The 19,860-nt window shown below is 45.0% G+C and overlaps 1 protein-coding gene across 1 annotated transcript; it reads left to right on the top strand.

The window, feature by feature from the left end:
* The first annotated feature begins 690 nt into the window (after positions 1 to 690).
* On the top strand, positions 691 to 15,344 carry LOC100681759. The gene is made up of 6 exons (XM_003430692.3): positions 691 to 891; positions 3,597 to 3,645; positions 11,765 to 11,962; positions 12,454 to 12,620; positions 14,467 to 14,520; positions 14,935 to 15,344. Exons 1-6 carry the CDS (start codon positions 691 to 693, stop codon positions 15,301 to 15,303), a joined length of 1,038 nt encoding a protein of 345 aa, XP_003430740.1. The 3' UTR covers positions 15,304 to 15,344.
* The last annotated feature ends 4,516 nt before the right edge of the window (positions 15,345 to 19,860 follow it).

Raw genomic sequence — 19,860 nt, 5'->3', positions numbered from 1 at the left:
CGTGGGAGGCATTCAAATCAGCATTAAACTCAACTGTATTGTTGGTTGCATACACCTCTTATAAGGAGGTGTAAAGTTGGATAGTAGAAAAACAGTAACATTTTTTGACTCTGCTTTATTTCAACATAGTCAGCTGCTGTTTTTAGCCTTTGCTAGCTCTTTGATCTAGTTGGGTTTTCATCTGAAAACCGCTTGTCTGCTATGCTTTTTTCTTACCGCAGCAGGCATACTCATATTGTATCTATGATAGGTTAACCACATTGTAGGGGGTGGGAAAAAAGAGCATGGAAGTTGATCCTGCCTGCTGCTTAAGGGTCTCAGTGCCTAAAGCACGGTTTTCACAAACCAGGAATTGGCAATGGAGGGATGATAGTTATCACAATTCATTTTGAGACCATTCATCTGGGGTTCAGGGAAACAAGGCATGCTTAGGTTAGAGGGGATTGTCCTGAGGTCAGCCAAACTGACAGCAGGATTTGGAAGGCAAGGAAGAGGAGTGGAAAAGTCCCACATATTCCTTAGCAACCTGGTTGGGCCAAGGACAGGACTAATGGGGTATACTGCCTCCACCTGCTGGGCCTTCTTACACCATCCACCCACGGCACGGGTGTGTTAGGCCCTGAGCAGGCAGATTGCCTTGAGAGTAGGGAGGAAGAGAAATCATGACAATTTGGTACTTTCTACTGAAAAATGAAGGAAATTCATCCAGGTTTACATTGCAAGTCGAACATCCTCAAATTCACAGTGAAGTTCCCTTGCAGGCGACAATACAGTCAGGAGAAGCCAGCTATGAAATGTGCTGAGGACCCCGAGTGGTACTTCCTGGCACTGCTAAGGAGAAGAGAAGCAATGAAACGTGTCAGACAGATGTTAGAAAATGATCCTACATGGGTAATTTCTTTTTTAATTTGGCTTGAAATTTTTAGATTTTTCAGGCCATATTGCATATTTTGGCCCAGATTACCTGACTTTTGTAGATCTGACCTAAGAAAGGTTGGGAAGGAGTACAAAACTTTGAGAAGTAGCGTGGCTTAGTGGACAGAACACAGGCCTGGGAGTCAGAAGGTCCTAGTGTCTAATACTGTCTCCACCACTTGTCTGCTGTGTGACTTTAATAATGTTGGTATTTGTTAAGCGCTTACTATGTGCCGAGCACTGTTCTAAGCGCTGGGGTAGACACAGGGGAATCAGGTTGTCCCACGTGGGGCTCACAGTCTTTATCCCCATTTTACAGATGAGGGAACTGAGGCACCGAGAAGTTAAGTGACTTGCCCAAAGTCACACAGCTGACAAGTGGCCGAGTCGGGATTCGAACCCATGACCTCTGACTCCAAAGCCCGTGCTCTTTCCACTGAGCCACGCTGCTTCACTTCCCTGGGACTCAGTTCCCTCATCTGTAAAATGGAAATTAAGACTGTGAGTCTCATGTGGGACATGGACTGTGTCCAACCTGATTAGCTTGTAACTACCCCAGCACTTAGTACAGTGCCTGACCCATAGTAACCACTTAACAGGTACCATAAAAAAAGATAAGCACTGTCCCACAGGCCCAAAGTCTAAACAAAATGATCCTGCAGATAATAAATGAATGGAGGATTCTCTGACATTACTGGCTTTATGAGGCTTGCTTGTATCAGCTTTATCACTGCTCTGCCGCTGGGAAGCATAGAAAGGGCTTTGCAAAACCATGAGCAATGCTTATTGTCTATCAGACAGTTGATACAAAAGCCAAATCATCAGTGAACAGAAATTATGTCCAACTGACCCTCCTCAGAATACAAAGTAGAATGTAGTGATATTTAGATGAAAGATGCTACCAGAACATAGCAAATATCACTACCCAAGAATGATAACAGAAACCATCAGAATGAAAATCATGCAAGGGGCTTTAAAGATCAGTCCTGTAGCTATCTGGGCACTTGTCTAACTGGCCCTGTGCCAATCAGCTACCAAACTGTTGCTTTAGAGAAAATACTAAAATAAAATCCAGGATTTCTGCCCTCAGTGGGGCTTTATTGTTGCAACACTGGATCTAGGTCATTCCTCTCCATAAAAGGAAATGGCAGCTCTCTGGGAGCAGGAGAGAGATTTCACTGGAGCACAAACCCGAGAACTGTTGTCTGGCCACATCCTGAAAAATAGTGGCATCAACTTTTAAAATAAACTGGACACCTACCAGTCCCTTAAAGATCCAGCTGATGAAAATTGGTCTACAAAAGCACTATATGTTCATGAATGCCACTTCTGTATGTCAGGGGCAGCTTAAAGACCAGACATGGTGGATGGGAGAGTGAGTAAAAACCTTTGTTCTTGGGTTGCCTCATGGTTTTAGGATTGAAAAGAGGAAATAATGATAATCATGGCATTTATTAAGCATATAGTAAACATATGTACTTACTATAAGCTAAGCATCACAGTAGATACAAGGTTAGCAAATTTGACCCAATCCCTATTCCACACAGTACTGGGGGTTTTGTAGATCTGACTTTATCTCATCACCATTTTACAGATGAGGGTTTTTATTACTATTATTATTATTAATAGGTAGTAGCATTTGTTAAGCACTTACTATGTGCCAAGCTTCTTATTTTAAGTGTCCAGCCTCACTCCACCTTGGCTCTTGTTATCAAGTTCTGCGGCTTGCAAGTGGTGCCCATGTCCAGAAGGACCTTTGGAGCAAGTTGGGTAGGGGTTGGGGGTCCCCCTGGAGAAATGCTCTAGCTTTAGGTGGAATCAGTAATGTTTCCACAAAATCATGCATTTGATGTGTGTTCAGTGTATAAACCATGTGATATCACATGCTTCTCCTACTACCTACCCATTAGGGCTGTCCTTTCAGGAAGACCAGGGCGGGGATGGGGCATGGGAATGAAGAGGCAGGGATGTGAGAAAGGGAGGGAAGAGCAGAGAAGATGACCAGGGGACTGTAAGCCTCTTGTGGGCAGGGATTGTCTCTATTTGTTGCTGAACTGTACTTCTAAGCACATAGTACAGTGGTCTGTACTGTAAGCGCTCAATAAATATGATTGAATGAATGAATGAATGAATAAGGACTGGTGAGGAAGATGAAGAAAAAACAAGGAACACAAAAATCCTGGGAATTTTTCATATGGCTCTGCTAATTAATACACTAAGTTTTTCAATAATGTGCTTTTACATTCACCCACTAGATTGTAAACTCAGGGCAGGGAACATGTCTACTCACGCTATTGTACTCTCCCAAGCATTTAATACAGTGCTCTGCACACAGTAGTTGCTCAATCAATACCAGCATTTTTTGTTGTGCTTTTGAGTGAAGCAAGCTGCTTTCTGCTGAGCTTAATCCCTCCCTACTCCTTCCTGCTCTTAGTCACTTCCCATTCCCACAGCCCAAACCCACCCACCCCTCCTCCCCAACCCCCTCCTCCACATGCCGGCTTAGCCCAAGACCCATAACCAGCCTAACCTTTACCTTTTACTCAACTGCTTTCTATTTTGAACTTGGTGGCTGCAGAAGCTGCTGCTGGCCCATCCATACTCCATAAGGAGGGGCTGAAGGAGGGCAGGGACCCCCAGCAGTGCCTTGTGGACTGATCCCCCAGCTCTGGCTGTTTCAGGAAGGATGGGTGATGGTTTCTAGGTTACTGATAGCACAGCACAGTGAAGGTAAGAAAGGCCATTGCCCCCAAAGAATTGCACAGAAGGAGCGATGCCATTCGTTTTTCAGGGTGGGGAATCCAGTTCTTTGGAAGGAGGAGTTGAGATAAGATGCCAGTTTTAACTTTTGGCTTCTGCCAGCAGGCTTCAAGCCACATCTCTGTCTTCTGGATGAGAAATGCTAACCCAGGCCCACAGTAGGTGGGCTCTGGGGTAATATCAGGACTGTCCTAGAGGTAAAACTTACTGCCGTAATAATAATAAGAACAAGAAGAAAAAGAACAAGATGGACAAGAAGAACTGTGGTATTCATGAAGCACTTCCTTATGCACCAAACACTGTGCTAAGTACTGGAGTAGATACTAGATAAGTTTGGTTACATTCCCTGTCCCACGTGCGGCTCACAGTCTAAGCGGGAGGGAGAACAGGTATCTTATTCCAATTTCCCAGATGAGGAGACAGAGACACAGAAAAGTTTAATGATTTGCCCAAGGTCCCACAGCAGGCACGGATCAGAGCCAGGATTAGAACCCATGTCCTCTGATTCCCAGGTCTGTGCCCTTTCCTCTCTACCTCTCTAAATCCCCTAGCTATTCATTATGGACCATGGCACTGCCCATGGGCTTATGTTCACACTTCTCTACAGAAAGGTATGAACTATGGTATTATTCCTAAAGATTGATTGCTTGATCAATCGATTGATTAGAATGAACCCATCCCAAACCCCACTCCCCTATGCCTCAACTGTGTACAACATTCAACATGAAAACTCACATCAGAAAGCCAGTTGAGAGATTGGTTCCAGAGCCTGGGAAGTAGAAATTATCAGACAAGTCAAGGCCAGTTTGTAGCCCTCTCCTACGTGCTGAGTGGCAAAGCAAAACTTCCCCAGAAGCCAGCTGAGATTTTTCTGGTTCATAGACTTTTCACAGATTTCTTAACTCTGAGGCTGAGAAGTAGCATGGCCTTGGGGGAAAGAGCATGGACCTGGGAGTCAGAGGACCTAGCTTGTAGTCCTAGCTCTGCCACTTGTCTGTCTTTGCAGGCTCCTCCTCCCCCTCCCATCCCCTAACTGTAGAGGTTCCTCAAGGGTGAGTTCTTGGTCCCCTTCTGTTCTCCATCTATACTCACTCCCTTGGTGAACTCATTTGCTCCCACGGCTTCAACTATCAGCATGAGAAGCAGCGTGGCTCAGTGGAAAGAGCCCGGGCTTGGGAGTCAGAGGTCATGGGTTCTAATCCCAGCTCCGCCACTTGTCAGCTGTGTGAATTTGGGCAAGTCACTGAACTTCTCTGTGCTTCAGTTACCCCATCTAGAAAATGGGGATTAAGACTGTGAGCCCCATGAAGGACAACCTGATTACCTTGTATCTACCCAGCACTTAGAACAGTGCTTGGCACATAGTAAGCGCTTAACAAATACCAAAATTATCATTATTATCATCTCTACTCAGATGATTACCCAAATCTGCATCTCCTCCCCTGTCCTCTCTCCCTCCCTCCAGGCTTGCATCTCCTCCTGCCTTCAGGCCATCTCCATCTGGATGTCCCCCATGCCACCTAAAACTCAACATGTCCAAGACTGAGCCCTTATCTTCCCTCCGAAACCCTGTCCTCTCCCTGACTTTCCCGTCACTGTGGACGGCACTACCATCCTTCCTGTCTCACAAGGCCGCAACCTTGGTGTCATCCTTGACTCCGATCTCTCATTCACCCCACATATCCAATCCATGACCAAAATCTGCCAGTCTCACCTTCACAACATCGCCAAGATCCACCCTTTCCTCTCCATCCAAACCGCTACCACGTTATTACAGTCACTCATCATAACCCAACTGTATTACTACATCAGCATCCTCTCTGGTCTCCCAACCTCCTATCTCTCCCTACTTCAGTCTATACTTCACTCTGCTGCCCGGATTATCTTTCTCCAGAAATGCTCTGGGTGTGTCACCCCTCTCCTCAAAAATCTCCAGTGGTTGCCTATCAACCTCCATATGAGGCAAAAACTCCTCACTCTTGGCTTCAAAGCTCTCCATCACCTTGCCCCTTCTTACCTCACCTCCCTCCTCTCCTTCTACATCTCAGCCCACACACTCCACTCCTCTGGTACTAATCTTCTCACTGTGCCTCATTCTCACCTGTCTCGTCATCGACCCCTAGCCCTCGTCCTACCTCTGGCCTCCCTCCTCAAATCCTCCAAACTAGCACACTTCCCCCCCTTCAAAGCCCTACAGAGAGATCACCTCCTCCAGGAGGCCTTCTGAGACTAAGCCCCCCTTTTCCTCTGCTCCCCCTCCCCTCCCCATCACCCCGACTCATTACTTTTGTTATACCCCCCCACCCCACAGCACTTGTTTTGATGTCTTTCTCCCCCTTCTATACTATGAGCCTTTTGTAGGCAGGGATTGTCTCTATCTGTTGCTGAATTGTACTTCCCAAGCACTTAGTACAGTGCTCTGCACACATTAAGTGCTCAAAAAATATGATTGAATGAATGAATTTTCTGCTGTGTGACCTTGGGCACAAAGTGCCTTGGTCACCTCATCTGTAAAATGGGAATTAAGATTGTGAGGCCTGTGTGGGACAGGGACTGTGTCCAAGCTGATTATCTTGTATCTACCCCAGTGCTTAGTACAGTGCTGGGTTCATAATAAATACCAATAAAAACAAACAAAAAACCTAAGGGACACAGTTCATCCTACCCCAGGATTTTGTGCAGGGAAACTGGGCCATAAAGGAACCTACTCCTAAGGTACAAAATGTTTTTCCAAGTGATTAGTACAGTGCTGTATATATAATAAGTGTTCAATAAATAACATTTTAAATATGCTTGCCTAAGTGACAATTAGGAGCCAGAAAATGTAATATCTGAAAAAAGGAGATCTGCTCGATATCCACTGAAGTATATGTTGAAGATCCAATCAAAAATGCACAAGGAGGGAGCTGGTTGCCAAGAGATACACAGTGGTTGACTGTTTGATTTGTCCTGCTTCATTAAAGTAGGCATGTTCAAGCCCTGACTTTTAAACAGCAGAAAAACAACGTTTCATCTTTTCCATTGATAAAAGCAATTTTTCGGCTTCTGCAGGTAGAAGGTTATCTTTACTGTTACCTGGACACTCATGAGAGTTCTGACTGTCTGAGAATCTTTCCCTTAGCTCAGGTCTAATGGATGGCACAGTATCAACCACATTTAACCACAGCATGGCCTAGTGCAAAGAGCCTGGGTCTGGGAGACAGAGAACCTGGGTTCTAATCCTGCCTCCTCTACTTGCCTACTGTGTCACTTTGGGCAAGTTACCTAACTTCTCTGTACCATAGTTTCTTCAAAGCCTCACTGAGAGCCTTCCCAAACTGAGCCCCCCTTTCCCTCTGCTCCTCTTCCCCTCCCCATTGCCCCACTCCCTCCCTCTGCTCTACCCCCTTCCCCGCCCCACAGCATTTGTGTATATTTGTACATATTTATTATTCTATTTATTTTATTAATGATGTGTAAATGTATCTGTAATTCCATTTATCTATTTTGAAGCTAATGATGCCTGTCTACTTGTTTTGTTGTCTGTCTCCCCCTTCTTGACTGTGTGCCCATTGTTGGGTAGAGATTGTCTCTATCTGTTGCCGAATTTTACTTTCCAAGCACTTAGTACAGTGCTCTGCACACTGTAAAGCACTCAATAAATACAATTGAATGAATGAATAAATAAAATGGGGTTTCAATGAGCCTCATGTGGGACAGAGACTGTGTCCCACCTGATTAACTTGTAAATACCCCAGTTCTTAGAACAGTGCTTGATACATAGTAAGACCTTAAAGAATGCCATAATCATTATTATCTGACATTCACACTCCCTATCTTCAAAGCCTCAGTTGAAAACACACTTCCTCTAAAAGACCTTCTCCAATTAAACCTCAGTTCCTCTTCTGCCACTCTTTTCTCTATCACCTTTCTACTAAGATTTGCACTCTTTATTCACCCCTCCTGCAGCCCCACAGCACTTATGTACATATCTGTAATTTAATTTGTATATATTATGTCTATCTCCTCTTCCAGACTGTACGCTCACTGTGGGCAGAGTACTTTTCTACCAACTCCCTTATAATGTACTCTCCCAAGCACTACACACAGAAAGTGCTCAATAAATATGATTAATTGAAACCATCTGGGTTACAGCTTTGGCTGCTCAACAGGTTTTTTAGGAATTTTGTATCTCCTTCAGGCCCAAGTTTCATTCTGTTCAAGTCCAGCCCCATGTGGGACTGGACTGTGTTCAACTTGATTATCTGGTATCTACCCCAATGCTTAGTACAGTGCCTGGCACATAGTAAGCTCTCAACAAGTATCATTAACAAAAGAATCAAACAACAATCTGCTCTTGTACATCTTTTCACATTCAGAAACATTCAGTGCACACAATCTGGTCAAATAGAAGCAGGAGAGGCAATTGCAGAGATGAAGCCTACTGCACATAGCTGTGCTATGCTCACCACTAGAAGGTAAGCTCTTTGAGGACAGGAGTGATAGTAGTATTAATATTTATTAAGTCCTTACTGGGTGCAGAACACTTTACTAAATGCTGGGAAAGAGAATCCCTGTGGGAATTAGACCTGGCCCCTGTCCCTGGAGGAGCTCACAATCTATGAATATAGGTGGGGAGGGAGGGAGGTTACGGGAAGACTAGAGATAGACACACTGGGAACAACAAAACATTAAACATTAAAACAGCATGAGGGATAAGGACAAATACACAACACAAAAAATAAAAACAAAAGTCAGTAGGGATCTGTGACTAGAGAAGCCAAATTTCTCCTTGTGATTCAATGGCTACGCAGCCACTAGCTTTCCTGAGGTTCTGTGAGGCCTCCAGCTGCAGGAGCTGTTGGCAGGGGGAGGGGGGAAGGGTGGAAAGCTGGATGGGATGGGGTCTCCTTGGTGGTACGGAGGGGAGCTGGTGCCAGCCCTGGGTGGTGAAGAGAGAAGGCAATTCGCTCAGCCATGGTAAGGGGGGCCGAGAGCAGGCAGGGAGGTGAGGCTGCAACGCCCCAAGTTTCATTTGGTTCCAAAGGTGAAGAGGGACCGAGAAGGCAGAGCAGCAGCTTTTATACCCTCCCAGCATGCACAGAGCATGCTGGGGGCAGACAGAGAGCTCCTCTCTACTGTACTCGCCCAAGCTGCTAGTACAGTGCAGTGTTCACAGTGGGTACTCAATAAGTACTATTTAATTTTTGACTGTTGTATTGAACTCTGGGACCCCAGAGTTCTAAGCTACTCAAATCAAGGGTGACCTGGGTCTGACACAGACCTCTCAGCCTCCCCCTTCCATTCCATCCCCCCCAAACCTGTTAAATATGCTAGTGCTAGTTTGATGGTCCATCCTAACCATCAGAATGGATGTCAACCATCACAATTTCCCTAAGCATCCCATTACCACCATCAGACCCAGAATACTGCTCTGGATGGACCATAGGCCCAATGCCAAGGAATAGCACTGCTGATGTCCTTTTATTCCCTCCCTCAGAGTTGATTGAACCTTGGCATTTCCTTCACTGACTCTTCCACCTTCTCCCCATTGACAGCTGTTTTCCATGCAGAATAGGCTTCCAAAGCCTCTTAAACATCTACATTTCCTTAGAGAGAATGCTTAGAAAGTACAGCAACCCACTGATGTGGCAAAATTGGCTTGTCAATTTTTAGGCTGCTCCTTTCCAGTGTCTGGGGCCACAGAGAAGCCACAGAGTACTAGAGGGCCATTTGTGACCCTGGATTGAATTTGGGAGGGGAACTGACCATCACTCCAGCACTTAGTACAGTACCTGACACACAATAGGTGCTTAACAAATACCATTTAAAAAAAAAACTGCCTTGGCTCACTCCCCAGGATCTTAAGTGGGATGGAGGGGTCCCTGGATTCTCTACAGCTGTAGATTCTAGCCCTGTTCAGGGGCTGCAGGAAACCTGGGGACAGCAGGGGCTAGCCCTCCACTTTCAAAGAATGGGATTCTGGTAACAGTTCTACATCCACTCCCCATCCCCACAGGGAAGGCAATTTCTTCATTTGTAAAGCAACTACTTTTACACAGACTTCATGAAGGGATAAAATGTTGATTTAGGAGCACTTCAATATACAGTTAACTCTCAGTTATTCAGGCTGATGGGGGAAGGAATTAGGTATTCATTACCTAAAACCACAAATAATTCACAGAAGGGGAAAATTTTATTTCAAATATGCAAATAAGACAACTTTTTACTTTTAAATGTACAAAATATTTTTTCAGCATTCTCTTGAAATACAGTAAATATTTCCTCAATCCCATCTATCTCTTCGCCAACCCCTCACCCATGTCCCTCCACTGGCCCGGAATGCCCCACCCTCCTTAAATCCGACAGACAATTACTCTCCCCTACTTCAAAGTCTTATTGAAGGTACAGCTCCTCCAAGAGGCCTTCCCTGATTCCTTTCCTCTTCCCCCACTCCCTTCTGTGTCACCCTGACTTGCTACCTTTATTCATCCAACCTCCCTTCTCCACAACACTTATGTACATAGCTATAATTTATTTATATTAATGTCTGTCTCCCCTCTAGACTGTAAGCTAGAGAAGCAGCATGGCTCAGTGTAAAAAGCACGGGATTGGGAGTCAGAGGTCATGGGTTCTAATCCCGGCTCCACCACTTGTTAGTTGTGTGACTTTAGGCAAGTTATTCTCTGGGTCTCAGTTACCTCATCTGTAAAATGGGTATGAAGACTGTGAGCCCCTGAAGGGACAACCTGATCACCTTGTATCCTCCAAGTGCTTTGCACATAGAAAGCACTTAACAAATACCAACATTATTATCATTATAATTATTATTGTTATTATTAAGCTTGTTGTGGACAGGGATTGTGCTTATTGTTGTTTTGTACTCGCCCAATCACTTAATAGGGTGCTCTGCACACAGTAAGTGCTCAAATATGATCCAATGAATGAAACATAATGAGGGTTGTCATCTGGAAACTACTTTCCCACTAATGTCTCTGACACCACTGTAGGAAAGACAAACCCTCAATGAATCCGATTCTGCTGCTGCTTGGGGCTGGGGCAGGGGGAAGGATGGGGGGAGGAAATGGACTATCTTAAATCCATGTAACTACCCCAGGTGGATTCCAAGGGAGGGGAGGAGTGAGCAGTGTATGAAGAATTCATTCCACAACAGGTTTCTACCATGTTCCTTAACCAAGCACAGTCCCAAACACATGCAGCCCCATTTGAAGGCTTGTCCTGAAGCAGGCTCAAGCTGAGCACCAGGATTCTGCCTTGGATGTGCCTGCCGCAACTCCGCCACGCCTGCCCCATTCCTTCCACGTAACCGCTTAAGCTGCCATTTTGGAAAGGAGAGGAACAGAGCACCAGCAGCAGCCACTCAGCAGCCATTCAAGAGGAGAATCAAATAGACCCTGGCTTGAAATGGAGAATAGCAAGAGAATATCAGACAGTCCACCTCTCTTCCCCTCTTCAAAAACCCTCCTAAAATTATGACTCCTCCAAGAGGCCTTCCCTAAGTCCTCATTTCCCCTACACATCCTCCCCTCTGTCGCCTATGTAATTGGTCATGTACCCCTTAAGCACTTTGCTACTCAATGCAGCCCCATAGCACTTATATACATATCCTTATACTCTACTATTTCCCCTATCTATAATTTATTTTAATGTCTGTCTCCCCCTGTAGACTACAAGCTTCTTGTGGGCAGGAATCATGTGCACCAACTCTATTTTACTATACTTTCCCAAGCACTTAGTACAGTAGTCTGCATGCAGTGAACGCTCAAAAAATACCACTGATTGAAATGTACTAAGTATTTGGGATAGTACAGTAGAGTTGGTAGACAAGATCCCTGCCCACAAGGAGTTTACAATCTCCTTGTCTGGATTAGGAAGAACCATCAGTGGCCCCATTATATGAAGGACAGTTGCCACTGGGTGAAACAAAGACTTCACACTGCCACAACAGTATGTCTCTTCACTTTACAGTCAGTCTAAGCAGTGCATGTGTTATTTAACCTCAAGTAACTCTTTTAGTTATCGAATAAACTCAGCACATGTGTGCCTCCCTTGTGCTAAATTCTCTTGCGGCTTCTGTTGGTTCTCTTAGCATTTTCAAGAACTGGAACTTTCCCTCTTAAAGGAATCCTATCCTTCACATCCCAGAAAGAAACCCATGACAACCCCTTTCAGGGCTGTTTAGTCCCCCTCTCCATGCCAGGCCACACTAAATGTGTGGTATCAGGTTTGCCTCAGCCCAGGTCAATGTTCCTGAGCTGGCTGGCCCTTGGGGTCCCAGGGACTCTGGGTAAATCGGAGGATCAAGTGTCAAGTGCTACAGTGGCTCTACAAACGTCCCAGACCCAGTGGCCTGTGTATGTCACACAATGCAGCTTCATCAATCGGCAGCATTTCCAGACTATGAGCTTGTCCTCTAAACTGTGAGCTTGTTGTGGGCAGGGATTGTCACTGTTTATTGTTGCACTGTACTTTCGCAAGCACTTAGTACAGTGCTCTGCGCAGAGCACTTAATAAATACAACTGAATGAATGAATGAATAAGCACAATGCAACAGTTGGTAGACCCATTCCCTGCCCACAAGGAGCTTACAGACTAGAGCAGAAGACCAACATTAAAATCAATTATGGATTGTTATGTAACCTAAACTTTGATGGGCTGGGGGTGGGGGGAATATCATAGTATTCAATAAATACCTCTGACAATGATAATGATTCACTGAGTGCAGGCTGAGAAGAAAGCACCCTCATAAGACTTGGATTGTTAAATCATGCAAACTAGACTCTTACTCTAACTGGCTAAGTAAAGGCTTGACCCAACAATCTGAGCTTGTGACATCACGTTGCTCTCAACCTATCAGACGGCAAAGGTTGCTCCCATTTGCTGCCCCAGCAAGGAAAGAGCAACAAGCAAACCTTGTGCTGCTGAACCAAGATACAAGTATAATGGTAAGCTTGTTAGGATAATGTAGAAAACTAAGTAAATTCATAACTTAATGTGGGCACTAGCTTTGGGTGATTGACCTACCAACCAATTACCTGAGACTCACCATAAAACTTTTAGAAGCCATAAGGCAGAAGCCTACGTTTGTTTTATATAGGATGCAGTGGACTTTAGTGAAGATTGATTAGGGTAAGAGATTAAGGGGAGAGTAAGGAAGGCCAGTGTCCCCATGGAATTAGTTCAGAGGGAGTGATGCCACTGGTTTGTTTTTTTTTCTTCTGGGGGCAGGGAGAAGGTACAGGGTGGGGCTCATTTATTTGGAGCTGGAAATGGAGATGGGTGGGATTTTGTGGGGTTTTTATAATATTTTTTAAAGTGCTTAGTATTTGATAGGCACTGTTCTAAGCACTGGGTTAGATACAAGGTAATCAGGTTGGACATAGTCCCCGTGCCATATGGGGCTCACAGTCTTAACCCCCATTTTACAATGAGGTAACTGAGGCACAGAAAAGCTAAGTAACTTGCCCAAGGTCACACAGCAGACAAGGGGCTGAGCAAGGATTAGAACCCAGGTCCTTCTGACTTCCAGGCCCGTGCTCTATCCACTAGGCCACGCTGCTTAATTTTTGGCCCCAGTTTAAGTGGAAAGGAAAGCAAGTATCTTATCCCAATTTCACAGATGAGGAAGCTGAGTCACAGAAAAGTTAAATGACTTGCCCAGGGTCATACAGTTTTATGTATTAAGCAAGTCATTATGATTTCATTAGTAGCCATGCCAAATGGCTCAATCTACATGTTTGAAAAGAAGTTAAGCCGCCAAACACCTTATTATTACTATTTCTAAGAAGTTATTGATGGAGAAGAGCATTACAAACAGAGGTGAAAGTCTCATTTGGGGGGTGGGGATACAAATGAAAACTCACCCTCTGAACAGATCAACTTAAACAGGTTTGCCAATGTGAGGGCTGGGCAGATTATATAATATAATATAATACATATATTATATAATATAATATAATACATATTATACATATAATAATATGTATATATAATACATATTATACATATAATAATATAACAATATAATATATGCATTATATTAAAACAATATATAATTATATATAATATACACAATTTTATACAATATATTTATATTGTATATTATATATTTATATAAATAATTTTATATATATATATATGCTCACAGTCTAAGCAGGAGGGAGAACAGGAATTGAATCCCCATTTGACAGATCAGGAAACCGAGTCCCAGAGAAGTAAAATGACTTGCCTAAGGGTCACAGAGAAGGGAGGTGGCGGAGCCAGGATTAGAACCCAGGTCCTCTGACTTCCAGGCCCATGCTCTTTCCACTAGACCATACTGCTTCCCAACATAACGGCAGGGCCAAGAGCACAAGTGTGAGAGGTAGTTATTTCCTCCATCTATGTAAAGAACCCTTCTTTGTACTCTAATATTACTATTATTCTATCGTACTATATTTCCTAAGCAATTTGTACAGTGCTCTGCACATGGTAACTGCTCCATAAATGCCATTGATGGACTGGGTGATTTTTCAAGAGTGAACTCAACCTTCAGGAAAAATACACAACTTGCTGTAGATTCTAAGGAACATTAAGAACCTAAAACAAGAGGATAAAGTCCCGAGGAAGTTTTAAATTCCAAGCAAGTCATTACTATTTCATTAGTAGTAAAGCCGTATGGTTGACTCTACATGGTTTGAAAAGAGTTAAATAAGCAAAAAAGCTCATTATCACTAAAATTACTTTGAAGAAGTGATTGATGAAGGAGAGCATTACATCCCATTCTTACGTTGCTTCATTTTTTTTTCCCAGGATTCCAACAAAAAAGAGCCCTCCAAAGGGACTGCCTCAAACAGACGTTCTCATGTGAGTTCTGAGCCTACACAAACTCGGGGGTGGTGAAGACAGAAAAGGGCCCTACTAGAGTTATCTCCTACATCTGGGGAAAGAGCCCTTCTCTGTAGTTCTAATAGTATTCCACATTGTACTACAGCTCATCCAGAAAATCCTGGGCAGCCCTTCACTGAAGTTTTCTGGTGGAACCTTCCATTGTCTCATCTATATCACCCCAGTTAGGATTGATTGGGTAAAATATAGAACGAGAAGCTGCCTTCAGACTTTGCACTTCAATAAATGGATGAACCTTGGTCAGTAGTTATAGGGTCAAGGAGAGCAGGGGAGAACAGAGGAGTGGTGCGGGGTCATCAAATCTATGGCTCCACTCATTTGGAGTACCAGGTAACGGGGGCTGAGCAGCTAATTCATGTCACCCTGTTGCAGGATTCGAAACAAGAGAAGAAAAAACAACTCGCTGATCAAAGGTCATTTATTTCAACCTACCAGAAGGATTTCGTCCAAGGCCAAATTCCACAACATTTGGTCCTTAGAAACCAGCGTCTTCAACAGGCCAAACGAGAGCCAAAACGTGTACCACCAACAACCTACCAACAAACCTTTTGTGATCCCTTCAAAAGCTCCCAGGAAGGTGACAAGAAGGAGTCAGAAAATGAAACTGACAAAAAGGAATGTCATTCGATACCCTTGGAAACCCTTGTTAATAATGCTATAGAAAACGCAGCAAATAAGAAGGTAATTCTTAAGCGGTACTCTGTTGCCGAGTGTTTGCGTTGGCCTACTTCGCTGAAGTAGGCATTCTCAAGCTTTGCCTATTAAACAGCAGAAAAAACCTAGTGTGTTTCATCTTTTCCACTTAAAACAGCAATTTTTTGGCATCTGCAGATGGAAGGTTATCTTCATTGTTACCTAGCCACTCATGAGAGTTCAGACTGGTTGAGAATCCTTCCCTTAACTCAGGTCGACGTTGCCTTCACTTCCATATACAAGATGACGGATGACAAAGTACCAACCGTATTTAAAACCAACAGGGTTGCAAGCTATGGCTGCTCAATGGGCTCTTTGTGAACGCTGCACCCCCTACAGGCCCAAGTTTAATTTTGTCTACGTCACAGGAGCACAGAATAGGGCATCTTCAACCATTGCAGTGTGTCTTTTCATGTTCAGAAACATCCAGTGCACAGTCTGGTGAAATATGAGCAGTAGAGGCTGTTGCAGAGGTGAAGACTTCTTGTATAGGCATGCTAAGCTCACTGCTAGAGTGCAAGCTTCTTGACGGCAGGGATCATGTCTACTAACTCTATTGTATTCTCCTAAGCTCTTAGTACAGTGTTCCACATGTAGCAAGTGCTCAATAAGTACTACTTACTGATTGACTGATGGATTGAAAGGAGCCCCAGAGTTCTGGGATACTCAAATCAGGTGTGACCTGGGGCTGATTCAGACAGCTCAGCCCCCCCCCCACACCTCACCCCCTACCCCCAGTCCAACCTTCCAAACCCGCTTCCTCCAGGCTGCCCCAAAACTGAAACGTGCAAGCTGACTGTGCCTCCATGATGGTGGCTCACATCTTATTTCTGAAAAGCCCCTCCAAGACAGTCCTGTCACAAGGAAAGTCAACACACTTAAGCGATGAGAATGGAGAGTTAGAATTCCTTAGTGCGCACCCCAGGCTAAATAATTTATCCTTTTATTACTTTAGTGATTAATTCACTAAGCCTCTTCATTTAAACCTATTGTTTTGCTCCGTTTATGTCCACTATCTCTGCCATTGGAGTGTCATACCCCCTAGGGCAGGAATTCTGTCAGATGCAGTCTGTCCGAGTGAGAGACCCACAGCCCAGCCACTGCCCAGAACAGTCACAGCAGGAAACCTCTAAGGGAATAGCTCACACCACTTGCAAGCCCAATCTGCCTTCAACACTTTCAACTACCCCCTTCTCCTGGAATCATTATCCAATCTTCACTGACACTGTCCTCCCCTACTTCTGCTCCTCCCCTACTTCTACTCCTATCCCTCTGGCTGCTGATTCTCAGCCTCTTTCGTGGGTTCCTCCTCTAGCTCCCAACCTTCCTCCCAACTGTGGGTGTCCTTCAAGCTTCAGTTCTGGGTCCCCTTCTATTCTCCACCTATAGTTACTCCCTCAGAGAATTCATTTGCTCACATGGCTTCAACTATAACCTCTATGTGAATCTACATCTCCAGTCCTGATTCTGACTCCCTCTCTGGAGTCTAGCATATATTCCTGCCTTCAAGATATCTGTACTTGGATTACCTCCAGTCACCTCAAACTTAACATGTCTAAAACCAAACTCCTTAACTTCCCACCCAAACCCTGTCCTCCCACTGACTTTCCCATCACTGTAGACAGTACCACCATCCTTTCTGTCTCACAAGCCCATAACTTGGAGTTTTCCTTGACTCTGTCAACCGACCCACTGAATCCTGTCAGTTTGACCTTCACAACATTGCTAAAATTTACCCTTTCCTCTCCATTCAAACTGCTACCAAGTTTCTCCAGTCACTTATCCTATCCTGCCTTGATTACTGTATCAACCTCCTTGCTGACCTCCCAGCCTCCTATCTCACCCCACCTCAGTCGATACTTCACTCTGCTGCCCAGATGATTTTCTACAAAAACATACAGGTCATGTTTCCCCACTCCTCAAGAATCTCCAGAGGTTACCCAACCACTTCGGCATCAAACAGAAACTCCTCACCATTGACTTTAAAGCACTCAATCACCTTGCCCCCTCCTACCTCAGCTCTCTTTACTACAACCCAGCCCACATACTTCGCTCCTCTACTACTAACCTTCTCACTGTACACTGATCTCGTATTTTCACCTCTGACCCCTCGTCCACATCCTGCCTCTGGCCTGGAATGCCCTCCCTCCTTCATCCCCTACAGACTTGCACTCTCCCCATCTTCAAAGCCTTACAAAAATCACACCTCCAGGAAGCATAGCCTAATTTCTCCTGTCCCCACCCTAATTTCTCTCCCTCCCCCATCACCTATGCACTTGATTTTGTACCCACAAAGTACTTACCCTACAGAAAACACACACCCACACCTCATTTCTATACAAATTCTTACACTCAGTTGCCTCCCCTACCTGTAATTTATTTTAATGTCCATCACCCCAGCTAGACTGTAAACTGCTTGAGCGCAGGGATCTTGTCTACCTAATACTATTGTATTCTCCAAAGTTCTCAGTGCAGTGCTCTGCCCAGAGTAAGCACTCAATCGATACTACCAATTGGCTGATCCAGGTACCCATCAGCACAGTGACTTTTGTTGTGCTTTAAAGTGAAGCAAGCTGCTTCCTGCTGAGGTAAGTCCCTCCCTACTCTAGCCTGCTCTTAATCACCTCCTGTTCCCACAGCTCAAAGTTAGCAATCCCCCTTCCCCTGACTCCTTCCCATGCCGGCTTGACCCAGGACCCATGACTAGCCTGACCTTTACCTTTTACTCACCTGTTTTCTATTTTGAACTTGGTGGCTGCAGAAGCTGCTATTGCCCCATAGGGAGGGGCTGAGGGATGGCCACAGCAGTGACTCCTAGGGGTGGGGATACCTGTCCTCCCCAATCCCACCCTGGTCCAGCCCCGTCCTCCCAGCCCTGGCCATTTGAGGAAGGATGAGGGGATAGTGGTGGCAGCTTTGGGTTACAGATAGCACAGTTTCAAAACAGCAGACAGAGGGTAAGGAAGGCCAGTGGCCCCAAGGAATTAGCCCAGAGAAAGCTATGCCATTCATTTTGTGGGGTGGGGGCCCAGTTCTTTGGAAGGGGAAGTGGAGGTAAGATGTTGATTTTAATTTTTGGCTCCCGCTGGCAGGCTACAAGCCACATTTCCCTGTGATTTCTATGAAAAATGCTAACCTAGGCCCACAGTAGGCTCTCTCTGGGACAATATCAGGACTGTCCTAGAGATGAAACACTGTCATAATAATAAGAACAAGAACAGGAACAAGAAGAACAAGAACAAGAAGGACAACAAGAAAAACAAGAAGGACAAGAAGAATTGTGGTATGTGTGAAGCACTTACTATGCACCAAGCAGTGTGATAAGTACTGGGATATATACCAGATAAGATTGGACACACTCCCTGTCCTGCATGGGTCTCACAGTCTAAGCAGGAGGGAGAACAGATGCAGAAACAGAAAAGTTAAGTGGTTTGCCCATGGTCAAACAGGAGGCACATGGTGAAGCAGCATGGCATGGGGGTAGTGGACAGAGCCAGAGACTGGGATTTGAAAGGTCAAGGGTTCTAATCCTGACTCCGCCACTTGTCTGCTGTTTGCTTTGCTTCTTGTGCCTCCGCTGCCTCATCTGTAAAATGGGGATTGAGACTGTGAGCCCTATGTGGAACATGGACTGAGTCCAACCTGATTTGCTTATATCTACCCCAGTGCTTAGGCGAGTGCCTGGCACATAGTAAATGCTTAACAAATACCATAATTATTATTATGTCAGAGCTGGGATTGGAACCCATGTCTTCTAATTCCCAGGCCTGTGCCCTTTCCCCTCTACCTTCCTAAGCCCTCTAGTTGCTCATTCTGGACCATTGGTATGACCCAGTGATGGCACTGTTCCTGGCTTTATGTTCACACTTCACTGCAGAAAGGTTTGTTCTGCGGCATTATTTCTAGAGATCGATCAATCGATCTATTGATTAGAGAAAGCCCATCCTAAACCCCACTCCCCTATGCCTCAACTGTGCTCAACATTCAGCATGAAAAACCTATGTTGGAAGGCCAATTGAGAGATTGGCTCCAGAGGTTGAGAAGCAGAAATCATCAGGTAAGTCAGAGCCAGTTTGCAACCCCTTCCTAAGCACTGAGTGGGAAAGCAAAAGTTCCCGGGAAGCCAGTTGTGATTTTTTCCTGTTCATAGACTTTTCCCAGGGTTCTTAGCACTAAGGCTGAGAACCTGTGTGACCTTGGGGAAAGAGCATGGGGCTGGGAGTCAAAGGACCTGCGTTCTAATTATGCTCGAGGGCAGAGATTGTGTCCACCTAAGCTACTGTACTTTCCCAAATGCTTAATACAGTGTTCTGCACACAGTAAGCGCTCAATGAATACCACCAATGGACTGATCCATTGATCCATCAGTGCAGCAACTTTTGTTGTGCTTTCTGGTGAAGCAGGCTGCTTCCTGCTGAGGTGAGTCCCTCCCCATTCCCACCAACCTTTAGTCCCCTCCTGTTCCCACAGCCCTAACCTTCCCATCTCCCCTCCCCAAGCTGGGCTGAGCTGGCCCAGGACCTGTAACCAGCCTGACCTTTGGCTTTTACTTGCCACCCTAGAGCATCAGTACAAAGGCTTGTGAGATGAGAACAATGGTTGTGC

This window comes from Ornithorhynchus anatinus, chromosome X1 (genome assembly GCF_004115215.2).
Source record: "Ornithorhynchus anatinus isolate Pmale09 chromosome X1, mOrnAna1.pri.v4, whole genome shotgun sequence".
Classification (NCBI taxonomy): Eukaryota; Metazoa; Chordata; class Mammalia; order Monotremata; family Ornithorhynchidae; genus Ornithorhynchus; species Ornithorhynchus anatinus.
The sequence above is the reverse complement of the archived record's forward strand: the minus strand, read 5'-3'. Positions and strand labels throughout refer to the sequence as shown.

Excerpts from the sequence above, each read along its gene's own strand:
- LOC100681759 (XM_003430692.3), top strand. The coding sequence starts at position 691 with ATGAAGGAAATTCATCCAGGTTTACATTGCAAGTCGAACATCCTCAAA. Across the intron at positions 892-3,596 it reads TAGAAAATGATCCTACATGG|GAAGGATGGGTGATGGTTTC; the intron begins GTAATTTCTTTT and ends TGGCTGTTTCAG. Across the intron at positions 12,621-14,466 it reads ACCAAGATACAAGTATAATG|GATTCCAACAAAAAAGAGCC; the intron begins GTAAGCTTGTTA and ends TTTTTTTCCCAG.